The sequence below is a fragment of the Acartia tonsa genome, chromosome 8 (assembly GCF_053477335.1).
Source record: "Acartia tonsa isolate MP-2025a chromosome 8, ASM5347733v1, whole genome shotgun sequence".
NCBI lineage: Eukaryota > Metazoa > Arthropoda > Copepoda > Calanoida > Acartiidae > Acartia > Acartia tonsa.
This window is the reverse complement of record NC_137267.1, coordinates 48,546,916-48,574,457: the sequence shown is the minus strand read 5'-3', so window position 1 is coordinate 48,574,457 and position 27,542 is coordinate 48,546,916. Positions and strand designations below refer to the sequence as shown.

General features: G+C 32.7%; 2 protein-coding genes across 2 annotated transcripts in view; both read left to right on the top strand.

The window, feature by feature from the left end:
- Positions 1-27,542, top strand: part of LOC145327155 (uncharacterized) — a 68,062-nt gene that overhangs the window by 26,011 nt on the left and 14,509 nt on the right. The window contains exons 7-9 of the mRNA XM_080170722.1: positions 1,209-1,430; positions 20,151-20,238; positions 22,269-22,706. Coding sequence (XP_080026848.1) covers positions 1,209-1,430; positions 20,151-20,238; positions 22,269-22,706 — 748 coding nt within the window. The remainder of the gene's footprint in view (positions 1-1,208; positions 1,431-20,150; positions 20,239-22,268; positions 22,707-27,542) is intronic.
- Positions 13,518-15,649, top strand: LOC145327154 (uncharacterized). The gene is made up of 5 exons (XM_080170721.1): positions 13,518-13,596; positions 13,957-14,118; positions 14,508-14,596; positions 14,819-14,925; positions 15,507-15,649. Exons 1-4 carry the CDS (start codon positions 13,588-13,590, stop codon positions 14,910-14,912), a joined length of 354 nt encoding a protein of 117 aa, XP_080026847.1. The 5' UTR covers positions 13,518-13,587; the 3' UTR covers positions 14,913-14,925; positions 15,507-15,649.

Genomic DNA, 27,542 nt, shown 5'->3' with positions numbered 1-27,542 from the left:
TAGTAACTTATCTCTGGAACTAATTATTAAAATCCACCATTTATTTTTTATATTTCTTTTTGATGATAAATACTGTGTACTAGTAGTTTGTTCGACAAAGCCCAAATTGTGGCAAAGTTGTGTCAAATGATCCATGTGACGTCATAAAAATGAAGGAGATGAGAGGAGAAGTGGAAAAGAAAACCCCTAAAAAAAGATGGATAATCCCTCATTTTTATGACGTCACATGGATGATTTTTGACACATTTTTACAACATTTGGGCTTTTAATAACAACACAATCGCTAAATCAGCCTATAGGATAACAGTAGAAGAAAAATCCGGCCATGTTATTGGTTGTAATGTGTACAACTTTTGTTTCAATTCATTCGCAATATAACGAGTCAGCCATAAAAAGTCGAATTTTGCAGAATAACGCTATTCTTGGGTAAATTATATCGTGTAAAAATATCGTCGCTCGTATTATACAAAATGCACAAAAAAATATTGTTCACTATTGTTCATTTACTGTTAATAATTAAGCTAATTAAAGCATATACGAATAAATTAGAAAGATGTACACATGAAAAATAATTTTAATCAAATCATAAAAATACATAAAAGTACAACCAATAAGAACTACCATTTTCGAGGTCTTTAGCTTCAGACCAAAAAAAAGCAAAAACCTTACTACTTTATATCATAGTATTATATAAGTTATTTTAGGTTGTCGACGCCCCCCCCTTATTTGAAATATTTTAATATTTTAAAGATAAAGGGGGGAGATTTTTCTTGTGCTAATGTTCTACTGTAGTTCAGGTTATACAAGGTATCCTTGCAGGGTTAGGACACCACGTGTGTAGTCAAAAGAAACTAAATTTACATAGAGGGGTGGGGGTGCTGGCTTTGTTCGCTACGCATTTTGATGGAAAGCACCGATAATTCATCGTAATACGCAGGGATCTAAAAGGATAAGACAATGGGCGACTAATGTATGCACATTCCCAATGATGATACACAAACTTACCCCTTCTGTAGATTAAAATTATTGGTTGGAACGTGAACAATCAACCTAATAAACCAACAAATCAAAATTTACTAGAGTCCCCAAAGTTGAATAAGAAAATGTTATTATAAAACTTTGGGGACAAGTGAAATAAACAGAGCCCATTGTCCCCTCCAATCTCTGGAAATTCGACAATTAAAATAGTCAAATTATTTTATTTTCAGTTATCCCCAATCCCTGGAGGAGGAATACCTTTGTCCGCCCTGGTAGCTGGAGGCCTGCCTGTATTCCCTGTAGGACCAACCACTGGACCAATTGGGCCTGACGGAGCAGCAAGAGTTGTGAGACGGAGGCGAAAGTCAAAGCAGGGAGCTGCCACCAGCAGTGAGGGAGCGGCCACCAGCAGCGAGGAAGCCACGCAGTATAGGGTTGCCAAGAAATATCAGGTAATTATCATTTGATTATGTAATGATTATATACCTAACTCTGTTATATAAAACACCATGCAAAGTTTAAAATATACAAAAATAGCTAACCGTTAAGGACTCACCGATCCTAATTATAGAAAAGTATCGCTTTTAAAAGAATTATTTTAGAATTAGTGCATTATCTTTAGTAGTGCAGTTATTCTTAAAACTGTTATTCGTCTGTTTGTCTTTAACAAACAAAAAAATGGGTAGGTATCATAATAAGTTATCAATAGACTATGGGTAAAGAAAATAGTTATTTATCGCATCGCATTATAGACAGCCTGCGGAAAAAATGCAAGATTTAATCAGTTTAGTTTATTTTAATAGTCGTGAAAAAAATTCTGTAATACGATGCTTTGCACAATTTTCCCCCCAAGTTTAATAATATTTTACTTATTCGTTGGCTTAACAAACTTAAGGACTTTCATTTTGATTGGTTGGTTAATTCAGTTAAGTGTTTAACGTTTTAACTACTAATTGTAATTTACAGAAAGGGTAATTTTGTGTATTAACATTGTCTTATTCCTTTAGATCCCTGTTAAGAATATGCTGCATATAAATTGACATAATTTGATTTGATAAACTTAATCCTAAATGCAAGTGTTAAAATACCCATAAAACAAAAATAAAGTTAAGGATGAAAAATCTCCAATGATCCAATAATATATTCAAGGTTTAAATAGGTATAAAGGTAATAATACCAATGCTTTTAAAATACCTTTCTAGTAGAGAAGCTACTCTATAATTTACTTTGTCAGTCGGTCAGTCTCTAACGCTCTGGGGGAAATGTGTTTTATTCGGCTGCTATGAAAAATAGAGAGCTAGAATTTTGAGTGGAGATTCCTATGTGCATCTAAAATATACATTGTTTTGTCTGTCGGTCATGATTCAAAAGATGTAAATGTTTATCTTTTAAGGTTTCGTGATCTTAGAGTTTTTGCATATCCTCTCTTCCATAGACGTCCAAGCTTTTTTTTTATCAGAGATTTTTTATTTTTTTGGGGAGGTATTTACCCCCCTAAAATTGTTTGGGGGGGGGGGGTAAATACCCTTTCTAAATGGTTGGGGGTGCATACGGCACCCTCAGGGTAGGGGTAAATTTTAAATTGGGGGGGGGGTAATCGCCCCATTACCCACCCCCCTTGGACGTCTATTCTCTCTTTTTATATTGTTATGAGAACTGGACATCTGCTTTATAATACAATTTGTCTCTTTGTCCATTCCGTGATTTTATGTGCTTCGCTAATTATAAATGTTGTCATCCTTGTTTAAAAATCAATGCCCGAGAAAATTAATATGTACATGTTATGAAATGTATAGAGTCTGGCCGTGAATTAGCCTGTCACCAAGAAGGGCGTATAGGGGAATAAGGTTTAATTTGAAATGATCTGATCCTAGGACAAGTGCATTATTTTTATACCATATTAATCAACAATTTAAAGCAAGGACTTTTTTCAAGGATCCAAAGGGATAAGATACTGGCCGATAAACAAATGTATATTCCCAATGATGATGATCAAATTCTTGCCATCTTTAGTATCAAATAGTATAAGAATAGTAGTATATCCTATTATATAAAGTAGTAGGCGTTTTTTGTCTGTCCCGAAGGATCTTGCTAACTGCTGAACCGATATTGTTCTTCATTACAGTGAGGCTTCTTATAGGTCCTGGGAAGGTTTTAAACTATTTTTGGAGAGGGTGTCTTCACTCCCCTTCCCCCCCAAAAAAATATATTTTTAAAACTCTTTTGAAATTCAAATTTAAAATGGGATGAGGTTGACTTCCCCCCTTCCCCTATCAGTGCCCCTAGAGGCTTCTAGGGGCCGTAGCCGCTAGTCTATAATACAAAGTAGAATGATGTCTGTCAGTCTGTCTGTGTGTCCGTCTGTCTGTCCGTCCTTTAAGATCTCGGTAACCACTGAACCGATTGTATTCTATTCTTCAGGGAATATACCTACTGGTCCTGTGGTGGTTTTAGGCTATTTTCTTGGGGGGTGGGACACCCCCAACATCCCCAAAAACAAAAAATCCTCCCCCCTTTTTTTTTTGCTGAAAATTTCCTTGGTCCTTATACGAATTTCGCCAAAAAAAAATTTTTATCACCTCTTGGGTCAAAGCCGCTAGTATCTAATAAGCAGCTATGTTCCTTGGATAAATAAAATTTTTAATTAACATTATTAACATAAAAACTATATCAACATTATCTATAATTACGTTTTTCTATATGGCTTCGAAACCGATTTATATCCGCTGGATTTGAACCAGTTATCAACCAAACTGAAAAATAGTTTATAGCATCGTATTACAGCCAATATTACAACAAAAATCATAAAAACATTCGGCCCTCTAGATCTAACAAAACTGGTCTTAATCTTACAATTTTTTATTTTAATATCCGCGAAAAGCTGTCTATAATACGATGCGATAAATAAATATTAAAAACGTTTGATCTATAGAATTATAATCAGAATTGACATTTATATGATACATTTCTGAATAATTTTCTAAAGAATAAGTTTCATTAAACTTTATTGATTCCAGGGACTTTAAGGGATGAGCCAATAGTTGACACATTTATATCCATCCACATTAATGATAAAATAAATTAAATCATTGTGTTAGACACTTTAACTTAACAGTGGAATTTTAAAAGTAACCAAGCCAACAAATAAGAAATAGTGTTTACAAAATACGTTTTCTCATTCATTTGGGGACTTTTATTTTTTTTTTTTTGATTGGATGGTTTATTAATTTAAGTGTTCAAACGTTTTAACATCTAATTGTAATCTACGGTAGGGGTAATACTAATTGTATATTTGATCATTGAGGATGTACATCAATTTATTGGCCATTGTCTTATCCCTTTAGATCCCTGATTAATCCTCTTATTGTTAAAAGTAGATTTTTCTGAATTTTCATTTTTGTTTAACTGGTGATATTTTCCATAGTACAATAGATTTTAAGTTTTATAACATACTAGCGGCTACGCCCCTAGAGGACTCTAGGGGCAATTGAGGAAGGGGGAATTGAATTGGATAAACCCCCCATTTTAATTTTTTTTCTCTTTGGAGGGTGATGGTACTCTCCCCTAAAATAGTTATAAACCTTCCCAAGACCTATGAGAAGTTGCCCTGTTAAGGAGAACCCGATCCGTTCAGCGGTTAGCGAGATCCTTCGTTGCAAACAGACTAACAAACAGACAGACAGACAGACATCGTTCTACTTTGTATTATAGATTACTCATTTATAGGTTTCAACCATTAACCGTTAACTTCAGAAGGGGTCATTTTGTGTATCAACATTGGGGGATGTACATTAATTTATCCTTATCGGCCCTTGTCTTATCCCTTTAAATCCCTGCCCCTTATAACAGGATGTCTTTACCAAATAAACAACATCATAAATTTTGTGTGAAAACAATATAACACATTTTAGAGAATAAAAAAGCAAAAATTGTGTAATTTTGTTGTTGGTTTCTATCATGTTTGCTTATTCAAAGAATTTTCCAGTATGGCCTAAAAATCTATTAATAACTGCTGGATTATAACCGGTTTTCAGGCATATTAAAAATCATGTATAGCATCGTGTTACAGATATTTTTCAACGAATATTAGAATGAAAATCATAAAATCCAAACCAGTATTTTAAGCCGGGACCTCCGGCACCTCAGGGTTAGCAAAACTGGTTTAAAAATTACTTTCTTTAATCTAAAATCCACGGAAAGCGTATTTTTGTTTAAGTGTCAGTAGAAGCTAGTCATCATATAAATAAATCATATGAAACATTTGCTTTTTTAACAAAATTATTTTACATTTTTGGATGAGCACTCATATATATTGGTCAAGACAAGATTTCTATCAAAATAAAATGTGTAACAACAACAAAGCCTTTGAATGCAACTTGGACACAGGGATCTAAAGGGATAAGACAATGGTTAATAAATTTATGTACATCCTCAATACAATATTGCTACGCAAAATTACCCCATCTGTAAATCTCAATTAGTGGTTAAAAAGTTTGGACACTCAACTTAATGAATTAACCAATTAAAATCCAATAAAAGTCTACAAAGTTGTTAAGCCAACTAATAAGAAAACGTTATTAAAATACTTTTGGGACTAGTGTAATGAACAGCTCATTGTTACCTTCCTTCCAGCCTTTGATAGGACGAAGGGGGGATAATAGTTATTTATCGCATATTATTAAAGACAGTTTTCCGCGGATATTGAAATTAAAAATTATAAGATTATAACCAGTTTTGTTAGCCCTGACTGAGGCTACACTAGAAAAAAATTTCTTTCATTCTACCCTTTTCTAAAAAACTAGCAATTTTTAATATTGCCCTGATTACATTTAATCAACCTATTCCTTTATTTTTGAAGCATAAAAAGTGATTCTCATAAAATGCATACATTTAAAATGCGTATCAAGATAAAAGAGGGTTGGTTTTGCAAATAAGATAAAATTCTGGATTTTTTTGTTTTTTATTACCAAGGAAATTACAACATTTCAAGTGCTTATAAAGATAAAATTCTAATATAACTTGTACAAAAATAGTAATTGTTGCCAGGGAGGGAGAGGACATTGGGCTGTTTATTACACTAGTCCTCAAAGTTTTATGAAAACATTTTCTTATTCGTTGGCTTACCAACTTTGGGGACTTTTACTAAATTTTGATTGGTTGGTTTATTAACGTTTAATCTATAGAAGAGGTAGTTTTGTGTTTCATCATTTGGGATGTACATCAATTTATCGGCGATTGTATTATCCCTTAGAACAAACAGCATAAAAGGTTCAAAGAATTTTTATAAAGTGTATCCTTACATGAAAGTAACAGAACGGCTTTGAGTATGTATGTACCGAAGAATCTCGGTAATAGCTAAACCGATATGGATCTCCTTTACAATGAAGCAACTAAAAGGTCCTGGAAAGGTTTATAACTATTTTTGGGGAGGTTACCATATTGATTTTATTTTAAATTTTATTTTTATTTTTAGGAAGGGTGAAGGTACCCTCCTTTCAAATAGATTAAATCCGTCCGTAAGACCCATGAGAAGAATAACTACAAATTAGAACCTTATTGGTTAAAGATCCTTCATTAAAAACACACAAAGACATTCTGTTTATTTTATACATTACTAGCGGCTTCGCCCCTGGCCTCTAGGGGCTTTGCCCCAAGAGGTTTGATCAAACTAATTTTTCTTGTTTTAGATTGTAAAAATAAATATTTTTTTTTTTTGGATGGGTATTTTTCATTTTTTTTGGGGGGGGGGTTAGGGGTGTCCCACCTCCCAAGAAAATAGTTATAAACCTTCCCGGGACCTATGAGAAGCTACCCTGTTAAGGAGAACCCGATCGGTTCAGCGGTTAGCGAGATCCTTCGGTACAGACACACAGACAAACATCCTGTTACTTTAGTATAAGGATTAATTTAGTTCCGTGTCTTTAGTTATCAAAAGATTATCTTATTAAAACCTAAAACATGTTTTTTTCTATTTTGTTTGTATCGAAGCTTCTTGATAAAGTTTTTTGTCTGTGAGGGGACATATAAATAGCCTATTACTATTCTAAAACCTAAATATAAAATACAATGGTCTAAAACCATCTCGGGACCTCTGTAAAGATTCCCTAAAATAGAGAACTCTTTCAGTAGTTATTGATATTTTAAGCTTCAGACGAAAAAAACCTTACTGCTTTATATAATAGACACTAGCGGCTTCGCCCCTAGCCTCTAGGGGCTTTGCCCCAAGAGGTGATAAAAAAAATTATTGCGAAAATCGTAAAGGACCATGGAAATCTCCTTCAAAAAAAAAAAAAAAAAAATAAAAAAAATGGGGGGGGGATTTTTTGGTTTTTGGGGGGGTTGGGGGTGTCCCACCCCCCGAGAAAATAGCCTAAAACCACCACAGGACCAATAGGTAGATACCCTGAAGAGTAGAATCCGATCAGTTCAGTGGTTACCGAGATCTTAAGGGACAGACAGACAGACGGTCAGACGGACAGACGGACAGACAGACATCGTTCTACTTTGTATTATAGATATAATAGAAATAATAAAACTTTGAAGTGTTTCAGAATAAAAAAAAATTTCGAATCTGTAAAAAAAAATCTAAATTTAATTTTGAACATAAGCTTACTTGTGTTGTTATTTATTTTTGCATTTTTTTGAAAGGTTGTATTTTTGCGTCTGTCCAAATAAACTACAGAAAACTTTTCTTGTTTTTTTATCGTGTCAAAAAAGGACAGGAATTGATTTTCATTAAGGCAGTTGACTAAATATCCAGGTTATGCAAAACATTTCGACAAATAATTTTAATCTAAATCAAAGGTAATTTTGTTAATCATGATTGGAACGATAAGAAATTTTTCGGGGGACAGCGGAAAGTGTCATGTGTGACGTCATAAAAATACGTCTATTATCTATTTTTTTTTTTAGGGGTTTCCTTTCCCGCTTATCCTCCAAAGTCTTATCCCTTAATACCACTGATAGCAGTAGTTAATGGTTATTTCTCGTACATATTATAAACAGCATTCCGCGGATATAAAATGTACAATTATAAGATTAAAACTACTGTTTTTGGCCCCAAGTTGCCAAAGGCATGGGCTAAAAAGAATTTTATATTCGTAAAAAACTGGATGTGATACGATGCTAGACATAGTTTTATCGTATGGATGAGAACTGGTTCTAATCCACCGGATTAGAATCGGTTTCGAATTAATACGAGAAATATATATCCTAACCTAAGTTCTTATCCATGACGACAAAAGGCGGATTAAAGAAATATGAGAAAATTGCAACTTTAACAACACTTTTATGTTTGCAGAATTCTTGATTTTGCGATTGGAGCAACCTACCCTCCATTTTTTCAAGTTATTATGTAAAACTGATGAGCTGAATTTGAATTTCCGAATGTGTACACAGTTTTCTCGGTGATTCCTCATCCCATCTCAATATTTACTAATAGCTAAAAAATTAAAACTTAAAAAAATCAAATTTGAATGTATAAACGATTTATGCATTATACATTTTTTGGAAGTTTGAAGCTTTTTTAGCTAGTTTGGTAAATATTGAATCTATTTCAATTGACCAAAGAAATTTCTTCTTGATTTTTTTTCCATATAAAAGACTAATCAAAGTGGAAAATTTAACAAACAAAAAACAGTGATGGATATGACAAATATAAAATATGGATTTATACATACAGCAACATCTTAATCCCAGGTTCTACGAAATACCAGAAAAAAACAGTCGTTTTACCAGAAAAGTGGTAAAGCTGGTCAACCTGGTAAAATATACCAGTTTCGTGGTAAATTTTACCAGCAAAAATTTTAGCCAAAAAATTAGTCAAATTTTACCATTTTTTTTGTAAAATTTGACGAAACAAAAAAACCCGTTTTTTGTGTTTTAAATAAAAAACAGCTCTTCATAATTAGTTGTAGTACTTTAAAATAATGACTTCTATACAATGAAGCCTAAATTTAAATTTTTTTTTTTTTTTTAATTTTACCACTTTTGGAAGTTTTACCAAAAATGTGGTCAATTTTACAACTCTATTTTTCAGGTTAAGTCCGAATTTTCGGACTTAGACAAAAAAACGCAATTTGGTCAATTTTTACCAAAAAGTTAGTAAAATTTGACAAGGTATTTTTTTAGGCTAAGTCCAGATTTTTGGACTCTGACAAAAAAAATGAACTTGGTAAAATTTGACCAACTTTTTGGTAAAAATTGACAAGGTAAATTTTTAGGCTAAGTCCAGATTTTTGGACTTTGCCAAAAAAAAAAACATGGTAAAATTTGACCAACTTTTTGGTAAAAATTGACAAGGTAAATTTTTAGGCTAAGTCCAGATTTTTGGACTTTGCCAAAAAAAAAAACTTGGTAAAATTTGACCAACTTTTTGGTAAAAATTGACAAGGTAAATTTTTAGGCTAAGTCCAGATTTTTGGACTTTAACAAAAAAAAAAACTTGGTAAAATTTGACCAACTTTTTGGTAAAAATTTTTACTTTTTATTGAATTTTTTCGCATAAAAGAAGCTAACTTTTTTTTAAAACCTTGAAAATTATTTCATCATTTCTTTTAAAACATCCTCCCGCATCGTCAAAAATATATCAAATTTAATATTTACTTATTTGAGCTAGCTTCATACGAATTAAAATTAAAAGAAAAAAAATCCAGGTCTGTGTGTTTACGCAGATGTGCCGTGTGCATTTGAATTTATCGATTTTTCATCTTTAATATAAATATAAGCTTTCGTATATTCCCCTGAATGTTTCTAAAAGAAAGACAGAGATTTCGAATTATAGAGTAATTTCGCTACAAAACTTATATTTTTAAGTTTTGAAATTTATGGCACCTCTGTGCACGCATGCGCACTATTGATAAGCTTATGATTATTTGAATATAGAGTGCCAAAAATAATTATTAGTTTTGATTCAATTTAATCAAATATTTTGAATCAAGAAGTAAATTACTACTCAATTTTCTCTAAATATTTAAATTTGTAGAATTTACAATTTGTTTGGAAGATTTTTTTTAAGCAAGATGTTTAAAAATGTGGCAAAATTGTGGAACAACAATGTTTCATGATTTCTATATTTATGTTGTCTTTGCCAACCGGAAATACCACCGAGATGGGTTTTTAAAAGATGAATGCCACATTTTTTCGGCGTTTTTTAGACATTAATTGATTGAACGTTGACGATAGAATTTCAAACAGAGTATATAACATAAAAATACTGAATTTTAAATTATTTTTTTAGCAATTTTTCTAATGTCTAACACAGCTCTAAAAAGATGCATTAATTAATATGCAGCAAAAATGGATTGAAGATAATCTTTTTTTTTCTATGAAGGCCGTACCATCAAAAGCGAAATAATTAAATAAATCATTGTATACTCTTTTAGATTTCGCGAATGTCGCGCTTGTTATTCATAGCGTAAAAAATGTCGAAAAAACGCGGCAATATCTTTTAAGAACCCGGCCGGAAATAGATTCTATATGGTTAACAACTATATATATATTTAAATATTTTTTTTTAATATTGAATGCACTATATTTTTTTATATTCTATCGAATATATATTTTATATGTCATTACAAAACTATATTACATTTAATATTAACATTAAAAAAAAAAACATCAATTTAAACTTTCGTAACCCTGTAATTAGGTATTGGCGTTAGAAGTACAGTTCACCACGGTCCACGCTTGGGCTAGCATCACTCACCAGCATGGCTCTGCCTAGGCTTATAATGAGAAAGGCCAGGGTATTATTATTACAGGTATTGTGTCTTTAAAGGGACTGTGAACGTAATTTTTTCTCATCTTAATATCAAATCTTAACATTATCTTATTCATAATATCTCACAGATAGAGCAAAACGCGCTTTTGTTTGCTTAAAAAACGGCTTTTTCCGACGATTTTTATTTGTTTCCTAAAGTGGCACCTCCGCCCCAACCCTTCCTTTGTTACCTACATTTTATTGTGTTTTAGTCAAAATTTATTATAGGTATTAAAACTGTGGCAGTTTACAGTGACAGCGACAGAAACTCTATGCATGTAGCCATGGCGGACGAAGCTGTTAGAATTGGTCCAGCTGCCTCACAACAGAGCTATCTCAGGGGAGATACTATTTTAAAGGTATATTATACCAGAGAGAGGAGATACTGTTTATTAAACTAGTGCCAAAAGTTTTATAATTACGTTTACATTTTCGTTGGTTTACAACTTTCGACATCAGGACTTTAGTGAATTTTGATTGGTTAGCTCAATAGGTTGAGTGTTCGAACGTTTCAACCACTAATATTAATCCAAGGGGTAATTTTGTTAATCATCATTGAGGATTTACATCAATTTATCGACCATTGTTTTGTCTTATCCCTTTATATCTCTGACATTATACTGTTAGGTATTAGTTTTAGATGGACATTACAAGAATTGATTGATTAAAATAATCCTTAAATAAAAGTAACAGGATGTTTGTTTGTCTTCGTTTGTAGCGAAATATCTAGCGTACGTACACGTCTCTCCTCTACATTGAAGCTTATTGTATGTCTCGGAAAGGTTTTAATTTATACATGGATTTTTTTATAGGCCTAAGAAAAATTACCCCAAAAATTTTATTTTTTAAAAACTTTGAAAAATTAAAATTCAAGGTAGTGGGTCGGCTCTTTCCCAGCCCCCCCCCCCCTCCCCACACCTTTCACATTGCAAAAAAATGGGTGTTGTTTTTTGCTTAATGGTGTGATTGATAATTTAAATTGAAACTTGGAAGAATCTACCTATTAAGATTTAGAATAACTCTTATATGCATCATCCTATTATATAAAGCAGTAAGACTTTTTTTCTAAATAACTACTGATCCGATTGGGTTCTCTATTTTAGGTAGGCATCACATAGGTCCTGAGTTGGTTTTATTCTATTTTCTGATCATATTTAAGCCTTAAGATGGATTTTTTACTTTTTCTATTGAAACTAAAATAAAAAAATGTTGGGATCTATTTCAACTCACCACTAACTCAAGTGCCCCTAGAGGCCTCTAGGGGCTTAGTTACTATTGACCATACACTGTATTATCTTAGGTTGCGGCGGAAACCGGCTCCGATGCTGTACATCCTGGCTATGGATTTCTCTCCGAGAATGTCGAGTTTGCTAATCTTTGCCAGGTAAATGCAGGGAGGGAGGGGACAATGGGCTGTTAACTACACGTGTCCCCAAACTTTTATAATAACGTATTCTTATTCGTTGGCTTAACAACTTTGGGGATTAAGTGATCTCTGATTGGTTGGTACATTAAGTTGAGTGTCCAAACGTATCAACCACAAAAGGTAATCTATGTAAGGGGTAATTTTGTGTATCATCAATGGGGTTGTAAATGTACAGTACATCAATTTGTCGACCATTGTCTTATCCCTTAAGATTCTTGGGTAAATGGATATATTATTACCTGGATGTTACACCAGTTTTTCATGTACTCTAATAAAGCGGTACTCACAGCGGGCTAAAATAAAGATACACCCTTATTCCTCCCTTACAACACCCCCTTACCTCCTTCTGGGTAAACGAACTGACCAATATATGAAGTCCATGTTAGGAACCTAAATTCATGACAACAAATTTCCATGATATGTCATTAATAATATCCACGTGTATTTTATATCCCTGGACAGGTAATATTTTCCATTTGACTGCAGGGAGGGAGTGGATATTAGACTGGAAGTTATACTGGTACCCAAAGTTTTATAAGCACGTTAGCTCACAACTTTAAATCTTGATTGGTTCATTCAAACTAGCAGTGTCTGAACTAATCTAAGGTGTTGTTTTGTTCAATATATTTGGGGATTTATATATGTATATTTCGTTCATTATCTTGTCCACGGTCATTAGTGTGAGGAATGGGGTTGACAACACACCCCTTAAAATTAAAATTATGTAGATTCCCCCCCCCCGTTTTTTAAAAACCTCTAAGATTACATCCCTTCCCGTAAAAACCCTGTGCACGCCACTGTACTGCTTACATTTTTTTCTGGTTAATTTCAAGAATGTAATATTATATTAATAAGAATGATACCTACCTTTTAATTTAAATTTTTTTTTTATCAGGAGAAAGGAGTTATATTTGTTGGTCCACCGTCCACTGCCATTAGAGATATGGGTATCAAGTCTACATCTAAGGTAAATGATAGAGTAGCTACTCAGGAACTTATTTTGGTTGATTTCAAGTAGAAAGAAATAACACTCTATACTATACCGGAGTAACAGGATGTCTGTTCATTTGTCCTCTACGATCTCAATCTTCTGGTCTTCCATAATTTTCAGGGAATGTTTATGCTGTTTTTTTGGCGGGGGGGGGGGGGGGGGGGTATGACACCGCTTCTTGGAAAAATGACCTCGAATATTTTCATTGGTAAAAACCCTCCAACCATCCTCTTTTAAGACGAAACACAAGTAGGCTCTAGGAAAAGCAACTGTGTATTTAAAAGAAGTCTGTCGTTACAATTTTTCTAATATTTAACCTGTTTTTTAGATGATCATGGAAGCCGCTAACGTACCTGTAATCCACGGTTACCACGGAGAGGACCAGAGCCTGGACATCTGAAGGCGGAGGCAGACAAGATCGGGTTCCCTGTTATGATCAAGGTGGGAACAAGGACAAGTATGTCCACATGTACCGCAATAAAATAGTAAATAATATAAATATAAAACAGGATGTTTAATATGGACAATGACATAATATATTTCAACTTCAAGGCTCGATTATAACATTATACCTTAGGTATAATTCTGGGAATCAATGTTAAAAAAAAAAGGAATATGTAAGTTATATAAATTATATATATGTATGTAAAGAAATGTAGTGTTATATTTTTCTACCATTGTGTAATGATATATAGTACAGTCAGACGGAGTGACGGCATACCTTATTGTAGAGTAGCTGCTAAATTTTATATTGTTTTTATTTTTCTACCTGTGGAAAACTGTTATTTGATATTGTCATAGGCTGTCCGCGGAGGGGGTGGCAAGGGTATGAGGATTGCCATGACCGCTGGCGAGTTCGAGGCCCAGCTGGAGTCTGCCAAGCGCGAGGCGATGAAGTCCTTCGGTGACGAAGTGATGCTCCTGGAGAAGTTTGTTGTTGACCCCAGACACGTAGAAGTTCAGGTCAGTTTTGTTCCAGGGGAAATTATCAGGAACGCATGGGCTTTTTATTTCACTAGTCCCCAAAGTGTTATAATAACGTTTCCTTATTCGTTTGCTTAACAACCTTTGAGACTTTTATTTAATTTTAATTGGTTGCTTCATTATGTTGATTGCTAAAACGTTTCTACCACTAATTGTAATCTTCAGAAGGGGCAATTTTGTGTATCATCATTGGGGATGTATATCAATTTATCGGCCATTGTCTTATCCCTTTATATCCCTGGGAAATTATACTTGATTAATGCCTATGGAGAGAGATGGTTGATTTAAAACGTAGTTAGACATTTGTATAAAGTTCCAAACATTCTTACTGCCTTGCTAAAATCTTCTAACAACCTATCTCTATTTAGGATGTACCCAAGCCTGGTTTTCACTGCCTACCCCAGCGGGCTGCCTTGCTAAAATCTGTGCTCAACTTCTTAAAGAAGGCTATTCAGGAATGGGTTATTAAATGATTTAAGACGAAGTAAAATATTGTTTAAGTTAAAAAAAACATTGTACTAAAATAATTTACGTTTCTGTAGACTTGATTAATCAACCATTCAAAATTCAATAAAAGTCCCTAGAGTTGTTAAAGCAACGAAGAAGAAAATAAAGCTTTGGGGACTAGTGTAATAAACAGTCCACTTCCTTCCTTCATTTAATCCTCCATAACTTAGGACCCCGCGTTCCACGACTCCATACGCCACGTGAAGCATATAATCAGTAATGCCGAGTACTATCCTGTTCTTGTTAGCCACGGATGTTGTTACTGATTATGTTTTCCAGGTAAGCTTTCCCTTTATTTTTTCTCGTTCTGCGTTTTCAAAGATGTTTAGTTAGATAAGTTTGCTGATTTTTTTGCCACGTGTCAAGATGCCTGTAGGAAATGAATGAGGGGGGAGAGGGGGAGTCGAACCTACACACTTTTATTTTTGCTTTCAAAAGAAAAAATTTAGGTGTGAGAGTAAGGGGGGGGGGGGAAGTTCTGACACATTTGCGTAAACAGTGAGTATAGGCTTTATCTTTGGGACGGACGGACGGACGGACAGACATCGTTCTACTTTGTATTATAGATTAGATATTTAGTAGGGAGGGATGGGACATTGGGCTGTAAATTACACTAGCCCCCAAAGTTTTCAAATAACATTTTCTTATTCTTTGGCCTAACAACCTTGGGTACTTTTATTGATTTTTTATTGGTTGGTTCATTAAGTTGAGTGTCCTAACATTTCAATCACTTATTGTAATCTACAGAAGGGGTAACGATGTGTATCATCATTAGAGATGAACATCAATTTATCAGCCATTGTCTTATCCCTTTATATCCCTGTACTTATCTAATTAACTAATGAGCAATTTTATTCCAGGTTGAATATCAGTGATACGAGGTCGAATGGGGCCGGTGCCCAGCAAATCCAGGAGGTTGCGCAACAGTTTTCTTCGGCCAGAGCAGTAGAATCAAGAAAAATATGTTTAAGTGTTTCAATCAATAAAGATAAAAATGAAAACAATTTTTTTTTTATTTTTGCGATTTGTGTACAAGCGATGTTTTTCTATAATTAAGGTCGTTTTTTACCACTTTCTCGTGATTTTTACCACCCGTTTTTACCACAATTTTTGGTAAATTTTTACCATATTTACCCTATTTCTGGTAAAATTTTACCAATTTAGGGCAAAAATATTACCAGGTGTTGAACAGTTTTACCACTTTTTCGGTAAAATCTTACAGAAATTTGCGGTAAATTTTACCAAAAAAGTGGTAAAAATTGGTCAAAATCTGGTATAAATTTGCGTCCTAAAATGGTAATATTTTACCGGAAATCTGGTAAAATTTTACCGATAATTGTGGTAAAAATCGATGGTAAAAAGCGTCTCGCTATACCACAAAAAGTGTTTTTACCACGGTTACGGTAAAATTTTACCACCTTTTAAATCGTATAGGCTGGTAAAATTTTACCATAAAAGTGGTAAAAACTAGGTTTTTTTATGGTATTAATTCCGTCCTGGGATATTTACATTTATTTTCACAGTTCTTGGCTCCCTGAAAAACACATGTGATGAAATTGGGGAAGGGACTGGGATATTAAAAAGGGATGTAGGTATTAAATATCATTATACATACATGGGCTGCTTTTTAGCCAATTAATTTCAATTGAAAAGGCCGCAAAATTTAATATTTTGTTAGAGTAAAGTTGGAGTAAAACTTGGGTTTTTTTTTCTCAATAACTGAAGGAAAGTGGGTAAGAAGGGGGGAAAAGAGTTGGGAAATTATCCTGTAGAATAGTTTATCAGAATCACATTTCCTTATCCCTGCATTAATCATTATTTCTTATCAAATTTTAAAACAAATAAACAAAACAATATTAGACAGATTTTAGTTCGTAACAGAGCCAAAAGGGGGACAAAAATAGTTAAAAATCTTTTGTATATGATTCCTATATGCATATAATATCCCCAATATATATTTTTTTGAATAGTAATTTTATTCAAATTAATTTTCTTATAACGATAAATTTAATATTATTAAAACTAATTTAAAAGAAAAAAAATTAAATTTAATCTAAAATTATTATACATGAGGTCTTTTACTTCATTACCTATGTTCAATGGTAGTAATAGGGCTGCTATTTGCCGATTCAAGAGTTTCTGTAAAGGTCATAGTAGTGTAACTACATTTAGACCTTATTAGAGTCAATAGGAAATTTATCAAATAAACATGAAACGAGCTATGTAGAGAGAAACACAAGGATGACATGTCACCCATAAGTAGCAAAGCCCTAAAACTATTGATGGAAATCTGGAATAAATGAACGTTTGAGGAGCGTCATAAAAAATTAACATTAAACTAAATTAAATCACGAAACCTTATAAATTTATAATCTTGTAATCGATCTAGCACCCTAATTTAATGACACATCTTAATGAAACTTGATGAAAATATGAAGAATGTGAACTTATTTAATCCCTAAAACCTTCATGAATCTATCTTGAAAAGAAACCGAGAAAATCACGTTTCCCCAAAAACATTTCAAATTTTAGAGTAGTAGATTCATATAGAGTGATCTTCATCATATGGGATTCTCTCTTGATATCATAAATTTAAGTCTGATAAGTAACAATGAGACCCACCCTCAAAATAGCTATAAACCTTCCCAGGACCTATGAGAAGCTATGAGTAAAGAGGAAACATATCTGTTCAGCGGTTATCGAGATCCTTCGGTACAGACAAACATCATGTTACTTTATTATAAGGATCCAAGAATCCCTGGATAAACCCAAAGTGCATTTAAACACAAAAAAAATGAAAATGTTTACTTTTTTTCCGCTACGTTTAACACGTATTTTTCTTGTTCAAACGGATTACAAATTTAAGCCAAATAGATAAGTATTTAATATGAAAGGTCATTATAAAAAGAACCATTTTTAAAAATACAAATGTTATTATAATTAGAATTTGTATGTCCCATTATCAGGTTTTCGAGTGGGTTTATGAAAACTGTAATTTATCGGCAATTGTCTTATTCCTTTAGATCCCTAGTGTGTTTGCAAGTAAACCAACCAATCGATGGAATTTTATAGTAGCTTCACTCAGAGAGAGAGGGGACATTGGGCTGTTTTTATTACACTAGTCCCCAAAGTTTATAAACGTTTTCATATTCGTTAATAAGCTTAACAACTTTGGGGACTTTTAGTGAAGTTTCATTAATCGGTTCATTAAGTTGAGTGTTCAAACGTTTCAACCAGTAATTGTAATCTACATAAGGATTAATTTTGTGTATTATTATTGGGGATGTAAATCAATTTATTGGCCATTGTCTTATAACTCTAGATCCCTGGTTTGTTTACAAGTAAACCAACCAACCAATGGAATTTTATAGTAGCTTAACTTCTAAAAATTCTTTGTTAACAAATATGTCAAAATCAATTATAGATTAATCTACTAGTTTCATTAAAATGGATATAGAATAAGTACGTGGATATTATGGACGAAGAAAATTGTCATCAATTTAGCTTGCTAATATGGACCTCATTCATTTGTCAGTTCGTTCATCCAGTAGGAGGAGAGTGATTGTGGTAAAGGAAGTGAATGGGGGATATCGTTATTTAAGCCAGTTGCTAGGATAACTATATCAAAGTACATAAAAATCTGGTGCAACATCCAATTAATATTATAACGACTTTCATAAATTTACATAAAAACAAACTTTTTAGTAACGTTTTTTTTTTGTCTGAAGCTAGATATCTCGGAAACTGATGATCCAAAAGGATTGTACTTCTCAGCGAAGCTTCATAAATGTCCTTTTTGAAATACTAATTTACTTTTAGTTTTTTTTTATATGACACATTATTTTTTTTAAAGCGAAGCTTTTCTATAATTAGGGTCAGTCTGTCCGAACGTCCGTTACGAATAGGTTTTTTCGTTAATGTAGGCATGCTAGAATTGTCCTATCGATTTCAAACTTTTCATGATGATTCCTGAAGTAGTTAGGTACGATTTAGAAAGCGTAGGAACTCTATACTCGTTACCAGAATATCCGTACGTTCATTTTAAACATGTTGATTTTTTACCTGTTTTAACAATAATTTTTTATGTGATAAAATCATCCGATTGATCTGATTTTTGGAGTAATGCTTCCTATTACAATAAGGTATAATATTTTAAGCGAGGCATCTCTGTAATGTCCTTAATCAGAATTCTGTATTTAAGAAGTTTTGCAACAAATTTACGTATAATTTTGTTAAAGCAATTAAGAGTTAATATTCATCTGTCATACTGTTCTAGAGCTTCGTTTTTATGGATGTTGTCATCCTTGTTAGATTACAGTTTTATACAAAGGAAAGTACGTATTTAAATGACGCACACATAAGTATTGAATATTGATTGGTATATTATGTTGTCACTCATAACAATGGATATAGAATATACGTGGATATTATGACAGGGAAAAAATTGTAGTCAATTTAGGTTGCTAACATGGACATCATTTATTAGTCAGTTCAATTATGCAGCAGGACGGGAGGGGACGAGAAAAGGTGGTTGATGGATGAATCGATATTTCAAGCTACAAGTTTCTATTTATTAGAGTACATGATAATCTGGTGTTATATCCATTTAATAGTAAATCCATTCTCCATAATAATGTGTAATAGATCAAAATTAGAATAGATAATTAATTTTTACTTCGTCGTACAGTTTTTAGTTTCAGCTGCCAACTTTCAAACAATAAAAGAATATTAGTATTTTTTTACAGAATTTTTTTTTATTTAAATTCTGCACTGTGAAATAAAATTTTTAGGGAAATATATCCTTTACCAACCCTCTCAAAAATCTTAAAACCATCGACATGATTTTGGCATTTCACACCAAAATTAGAACGATTTCTGTCTAAATTGATGTATTGATCAGATTTCTACGTACTCTAATAAAGTGACTCTCGCAGCTTGCTAAAAGAACGATACCCCCCACCCCTTCATCTCCTCTTCTCCTACTGGAGTAACAAACTGAATAATAAATAATGCTCATGTTAGCAACCTAAAATGACGACAAATTTTCCCTGTCTATATATCCACGTACATCCTATCTATAATACAAAGTAGCTTGATGTCTGTCCGTCCGTCCGTCCGTCTGAAGCTTAAGATCTCGGTAACCACTGAACCGATTGGATTCTACTCTTCAGGGTATATATCTATAGGTCCTGTGGTGGTTTTAAGCTATTATTTGGGGGGTAGGACACCCCCAACCCTCCAAAAACAAAAAATCCCCCCCCCCCTTATGTAATTAATATAGAGCGATTGCTCTAACAAATATTATCCATATTATCCACAGGTTATTTTTTTTTGTAGAAGATTTCCTTGGTCCTTTTTTTTGAAGGAGATTTCCTTGGTTCTATACGATTTACGCCTTAATTTGCCCCCCCTCACCTCTTGGGGCAAAGCCCCTAGAGGCTAGGGGCGAAGCCGCTAGTATTCATTAATGTAACACAATCTCTCACAAATAATATTTTTTTCAGGACATGGTGATAAAATCCTTACCCCTGCAGTACGCATCCAGTGGGCATCCAGATTTCCAGAATAATTACATCAACTCTGTAGCACTAGGAAACTACATCTTTGCAAATTAAAATTACAATTTCCAGTATGGCTTCAAAACCCGATAGATATCTGCTGGATTAGGATCGGTACTCAGCCATATTGAAAAAACATGTATAATACCGTATTTTTTTACAATTTTTCACGAAGAAAAAAAACATAAAGTTAAAAGCAGTTTTTTTCATTTTAATACCCGCGGAAAACTGTCTATAATACGATACGGACAAAAAAAATATTATCTAATAGAGGGTATTATACTCAGTTTTTAAAAATTTATCAAGAGGAGGTTGGGATTTTAAAGTAGAGTATAAAATTTAGTCATAGTCCAAATATTTGATTGCAAGAAATTTTTGAAATGTCCTAACTGTACAAGGTAATTCTTCAAACCTGTTTGTAGGCCAAGGTATTCTTACAAATATTAATACACAAATGTCATACATAGCATATTAGTATGCCTGTTTTTATAGTCTTGAGTTATTAAGCTTGGTCTGCTGCACAGTAAAACCTAACAAAACCTTAAGCTAAAACCAAGACATAACTAAACAAACAAAATTGAACATTGTATTTATGATAAAAAGTCAAGGGATGCTTTGGTCCTATTAAGGTCATTGAGGTGTAATATCACTCCCAAAGGATTGTGATTTAAAATTTTAGTTTAAATGTAAGAAAAAAATACAAATGAGATATTTTTTGTTGTCTATGATTAATTTAAAAAGGAAATAACTCAAGATGACTCATTTCTGTTTGGCAATGTTTTATTTTTAGGGTGGGAAATTCAACATTAGTAAGTTACTCATTTTGCTTTGTCTAAAGATATTAATATCAGGAAGGGAGGGGACATTTGGCTGTTTATTACACTAGTACCCAAAGTTTTATAATTATGTTTTCTCAATTTTTGGCTTAACAACTTTGGGAAAATTTTATAGGTTTGTTCATTAAGTTACGTTTTAACCCCTAAGTGTAATCTATTGAAGGGGTAATTTTGTTTAGCATTATATGTCCAATTATGCATGTTTTAAACAATTTGAGACTCGGCCCTTAGCCTACAAGGGGCTTCGTGTTGATACCTACCTCCAAACATTGTTAGAGGGTTATTTTTTTATGGTTTAAATCAATTTGCTTTGCCCATAGCATTGAGGATCTTCGTTTAGGGCTATATATTATTGATGTTTTAACAAAACACCCATTATGACTAAACTGGAACTGATATCTTTGAAAATTGTAGGATTTTAATTTTATTTTTGATAGTGGTCAAATAAAATTTTTAAATACATGTTACTAAGACATATAAAAAAAGATAAAACTCATGTATGTAATCATCATAATCTAAAGGGTTTGGTAATCGACAAGTCTGTGATTTATTGGCATTTCTCCTTAAATTACACTAATCAAACAACAAATACTTTGATAACAAAACCTTTATCCATAAGTGGAATTAACAAAATTAGGCTATGTAAAACAGGGAGGGAGGGGAAATAGGACTGTAAATTTTATTGGTACTCAATATTTTAAAAACACAGTGTCATGTGTATAGGCTTAACAACTTTTATTAAATCATAATTGAATTGGTTCAAATTAAAAACTTTTCAATATCAATAATTTAATCCATAGAAATATGTCACCATTGCATTGGAGTAAATAATTTTCATTGTCTTATCCCCTAAGATCTCTGTAGTATATCCACAATATTAAAAACACACATCTTGCATTGCAGCAACTTTATCAAATTGTGCCTATCAAAAATGACATCAAACAATAAAAATGACCAATGAAAGGCCAATACAAAGACTAAATTACCAATAGCAGGCCAGTATACATTCTAATTTACTGATTGTAGGCCAGTATACATTCTAATTGACCAATTGTAGGCCAGTATACGTTTTAAATGACCAATTGTAGGCCTGTATACATTTCAATTGACTAATGGTAAGCCAGTATGGCGCCCTTCTTGTGGCCTTGGCATTCCTTCATTTGTATTTTTTAAAGAAAAAACAATTCATAGATAATATATAAATTTACCTGCATTATGATGTGGTTAGATGAGAACGGCAACCTTTTCTACCTGGAACAGCCACAAGAATACTACACAGATGAACACATGCAAGAACAGCCACAAGAATACTATACTGATGACCACATGCAAGATCAGCCCCAGGAATACTATACTAAAGACCACTTACAAGAATACTTCAATAATGACCAATCAAATGAGGAAAGCTTCCAAACCTCAAAAGTTGTAAGCCTCTTAAGTGGCACTGAAGACCTTAACAGTCAACAGGACGTACTGCTACCCTCCAAATCAACCATATTTGTTACCCCAGCTCCCGTTGAACCTACTGCCGAAGGACTTGTGCTGGCCAATGATGATGGTATGCTACACAAGATGATTGAGAATGATAATATTGACGATGTTGTAAATGAACCTGAAGCTGAATTGAATGATGATACTGATGTTGTAGCCACTGACACTGATCTAGGTAAGAATAGTTATTTATCATGTCGTATGATGACGGCTTTCCGCGGATATTGAAATAAAAAATTATATGGTTAAAACCTGTTTTGCTAGACCTGGGGGGACAAAGGATCGAGCCTACAAAACTGGTATTAATTTTGTCATTATTAATTTAAAGTTTGTGGAAAATTGTCTAAAGTAAGTTATTATACATGATTTTTCAGTATGGTTGAGAGCCGGTTCTAATAATGCAGAAATTAATGGTTTCAAAGCCTTACTGGAATATTTATTACACAATAACCAATGAGACACCACTAAAATTATATTGTAAGGCAAATTCCAGTATTAAAAATGGACACAGTAATCCATACTTTCTCGTATTAAATACAATAAAATTGTTTTTCAAATTTTCAGATATTTCAAAAACTGAAAATATAATTCATGATTGTTGGTTGGTCAGGGAGCAGGGGCGTCCAAGCTTTTTATTTTTTTGGGGGGGGGGTAAAATTTTTTAAGGGGGGGGGTGATTCGGTTTTTTTTGGGGGGGGGGTAATCGCCCCATTACCCCCCCCCCCCCCTTGGACGTCTATGTCAGGGAGGGAGGGGAAATTGGACTGTTTATTACAATAATAATGTTTCCCTATTTCTTGACTACATACTTTTGGTGATTTTGTTGAATTTTGATTAAGTTTTTTTTATTAAGTTCAGTTTTAACCACTAAGTGTAACCTAAAGAAGGGGTAACTTTGTGTATTATCATTGGTGATGTACATCAATTTATCGGCCATTATCATATCCCTTTAGATCCCTATTTCAGATTTAGTATATTTCACAAAAATTATATGTGAATAAACTCTGTGGAAAATTTTTTTTGTATGTTGCTTAAAATTATATCAATTAGCTTTGTTCTTAATTGATATACTACTAATAATTAGGGATCTAAAGGGATAAGACAATGGCCGATATACATCCTCATTGATGAAACACTAGCTTACACCTACTTTAGATTACAATTAGTGGTAAAACATTAAGACACTCAACTTAATAAACCAACCAATCAAAATTTAAGTTGTTAAGCCAAGAAAACATTATTATAAAACTTTGGAGACTAGTGTAATAAACAGTCCAATGTCCCCCCCCCTTTCCTGGCTAATAATCATTAAGTTTTTAAGAAGTTTAATGGCATTATATGTTTCCTAATCAAATTACAAATAATGAATTATTTAGTCAACATAAATTATTTATAAGTCAGTTGAATTTGAATTGCCGAATGTGTACACAGTTTCCTCGGTGTTTCCTCATACTCAACATTTACTACTAGCTAAAAAAAAGCTTCAAACTTCAACAAAAAAATCAAAATTTGAAAAATTAAAATTTCGAGTGTATAATGTTTAAATCGTTTATATACATTCAAATTTAGATTTTTTTAACGTTTTTTAGCTAGTAGTAAATATTGAGATAGGATGAGGAAACACCGATGAAAAGTGTACACATTCGGCAATTCAAATTCAACTGACCATAAATTAGGTAACGGGAAAGGTACATTTGTGCTGAATAACTCAAATAACTTGTACTATTTAATTAACCCCTTTATCAGTAAACCATATGATTTTTAGATGGGAAGTTTTTTTAGCCAGCTACGAGTTTCATTTATTAGTGTACATGATAATCCAAGTAATAATAAAACAATTATTATTAGTCAGTAAAATATTTTTTGTCCTTGATTCAGGGAGGGAGGGGACATTGGGCTGTTTATTACACTAGTCCCCAAAGTTTTATAATAACGTTTTCCTATTCGTTGGTTTAACAACTGTGTGACCTTTTATTGAATTTGGATTGGTTATTTAATTATATTGAGTGTTCAATAGTTTTGACCACTAATTATAATTTATTATTGATGATGTATATCAATTTTTCGGCCATTGTCTTATCCCTTTAGATCCCTGGTCGTTGATTATAGATTCACATTCTAATCACATTATAATTGCTACAAATCATTATTTTAACATAAAATCATTATTTTCTTACAGAATTTGTTGTAATTTTAATAGATAATTCTTTAAAATATTTGAATTAATTCTTTAATGATCTTAATGACAAACTGTACAAAAAATGTTATTGTTATATATTGAAACTGTAATGAGAGGGAACACCCATCTTAAAATTGAAATTAGTAAGGCCTGTCTTTCCTTTTTTTCACCTTCTCAAGAAATTCACCCCCTATGTAAAATCCTGTGCATGCCATTGATGAGGCAATAGATTTATGATTAATTTGATCTTACACCAAATTATCATGTTCTCTAATAAAGTGAATCTTGTAGCTGGCGTCAATTTAGGTTGCTAACATGTTATTTATTGGACAGTTCATTCATCCGATTGAAGGGGAAGTGATGGGGTAAAGGTTTCACTTTATTATAGGACATAAAAATCTGGTGTAACATCCAAGTTATAATAAATCCATTGTCAGTGTGGATGGCTTACACATTTTTGTGGTTTTTACAAGTGTTGAAAACTTTTGTGTGAAAAATATTGGATGGTTCTAAAAAGTTTATCTTTTTAGTGTCACATCTTTGTTCTAGAGTGTAATTTAATTGTAAATACGCTTTGATTTTAACTTTAGAAATATACTAAAGAAATTTTTGGCGAGCTAAACATAGACTACAGTTTTGCAAAAATAGTAATTACGGATAATATATTATTATATGCATTTATAAATTACATTTTGTTTCTAAATTTCATAATTTTCCACGGATTTTTCTCTTTGTGGCGCGCCAAAAATTCTAACAGTAGTGTTGATAACTTGATGTTAACCCCCGCGGGGGGTTTTTAGTAGCGACGCTACTCTATAATTGGTAATATTCGTCTGTATGTCTGGTTTTCTCGGCTCTTATTAAAGATAGAAGACTGAACCTTCTTGTCAACATTCCCATCAATATGAAGCATAATTAGGTATATAATGCATGGCTTTTGGACCGCTTTAGGTCAGGTTTTAGCTACTTTTCCAATTTTACATATTTCCCGTTTAGATTATAGTATCAAAATTAAATTTTTCATTGTTTTAAGCATCCAGTATGTAATTTTCTTTAACCGCCAGTCTGTCAGTCAAAAGATTGAAATATAAATATTAAAAGGATTCGTCATTTTTTATATTCTTAATTTTGACAATTGCTCTTTAAATTCCTTGTCCGAATTCTTATACATTACTTTTTGTGTGCTTCGCTACATATGGATGTTGTCATTCTTCTTTAGTTGTACTTAGATTATTAGTAGCGCAGCTACTATATAACCTTTGACTTTGTCTGTACGGTATGTGTCTTTTAAAGCTCTAATATAGACACTATAAGTCGATACATAGTTTTTTTTAAAGAATATATCATTACTCGGATCTTACACCATATTTTCATGTTCTCTTATAAAGTGAGACACTTGATGGGCTAATATAGCGATTCTTTTCATTACAACTCTTTTTACCCCATCACTACTACTCCTACTGGATGAACGAACTGACCGAGAGTCATGTTGGCAACTTAAATAGACGACAATTTTTGCCCTGTAATAATATCCATGTATATTCTATTTCCATTCTGTATTTCAGATTTTTAAAAATACATTCGTAAAATTATGTTTGCTCAAATTCTATAAATAAACTAATCCTTGTTTAACAGTTAGGGAGTTGAATCCATTTTTATAGAAGCAGAAATATAATCTATGATTACGGTTTGGACCCTCTAAAAAACGAAATCTACCATTCCACTTTCAACTCTCTTGGTCATGATATTATCAACGCCGATATGATTTTTGTAATCTACCATTCCAATTTTGCCTCTCTTGGTGATGATATCATCAATTCCGATACGATTTATGAAATGTACCATTCCACTTTCAAGAGAGGCGAAATGGAATGGTGGTTTACACTTTTAACATTGACATAATTGAAATCATACATACTATTTTTAGATTATGTTAATCATAGGAATGTATAAAATACTATTTATAATTTTTAAAACATTATGTAAAATAAAAATAATAACTAGAGTATACTATTACTATTATGTCGATTAAAATAAGGAAATCAATGTTTATGAATACACTGATATGTAAACATAAATGTACCATTCCAGTTTCGCCTCTATTGAATGTGGATTGGTACATTTCAAAAATCGTATCGGCGTTGATGATATCATCACCAAGAGAGGGTAAAGTGGAATGGTAGATTACGCTTTTTAGAGGGTCAAAAGAACCCGGTATTAGTGTCGGACTGATTATGACGTAACAAAAAAATTAGCCAATGAGAGGACATTATTGACCAATGATAAAATTCATAGTAGCCTCTCATTGGCTAATTTTTTTTGTTACGTCATAATCAGTCCGACACTAATGCCGGGTTCGGGTCAAAACCGTAATCATAGATTATATTTCTGCTTCTATAAAAATGGATTCAACTCCCTAACTGTTTAATATACATATGTAAATGCGTTATTATTAATGTACACGCTTTTCCTCAACAGTTTAGCGGATTTAAAACCGACACGCAACAAGCGGCCAATGGATCCTATAAATAGACACATTTGCTGAATCAAAACTGGTTTTACCTAAATTGTATCTGTTCCTTCTTCGCGATTATAGAATTTCAAAGATTTGAACAAAAATTGTGTGATGATTTGACTTTAAAATGGCCTTTGATGTAAAATATATATGCTGTATATTATCCTTAACACATGAAAGTAGTAGTTGTTTTAAAAACCTTTTTTTGTAGATTAATTATAACTTATAAAATTGTCGACGGGGGTAACTTCTGACTTTAATTAATGCTTGTTTTTCTTCAAATTATCTTGAAATTTTAAACTTAGAAAGTAAAAACA

Coding starts and splice junctions, on each gene's coding strand:
- LOC145327154 (XM_080170721.1), top strand. Junction 14,119..14,507: donor CCAGACACGTAGAAGTTCAG/GTCAGTTTTGTT, acceptor ATCTCTATTTAG/GATGTACCCAAGCCTGGTTT. Junction 14,597..14,818: donor TTAAAGAAGGCTATTCAGGA/ATGGGTTATTAA, acceptor CATAACTTAGGA/CCCCGCGTTCCACGACTCCA.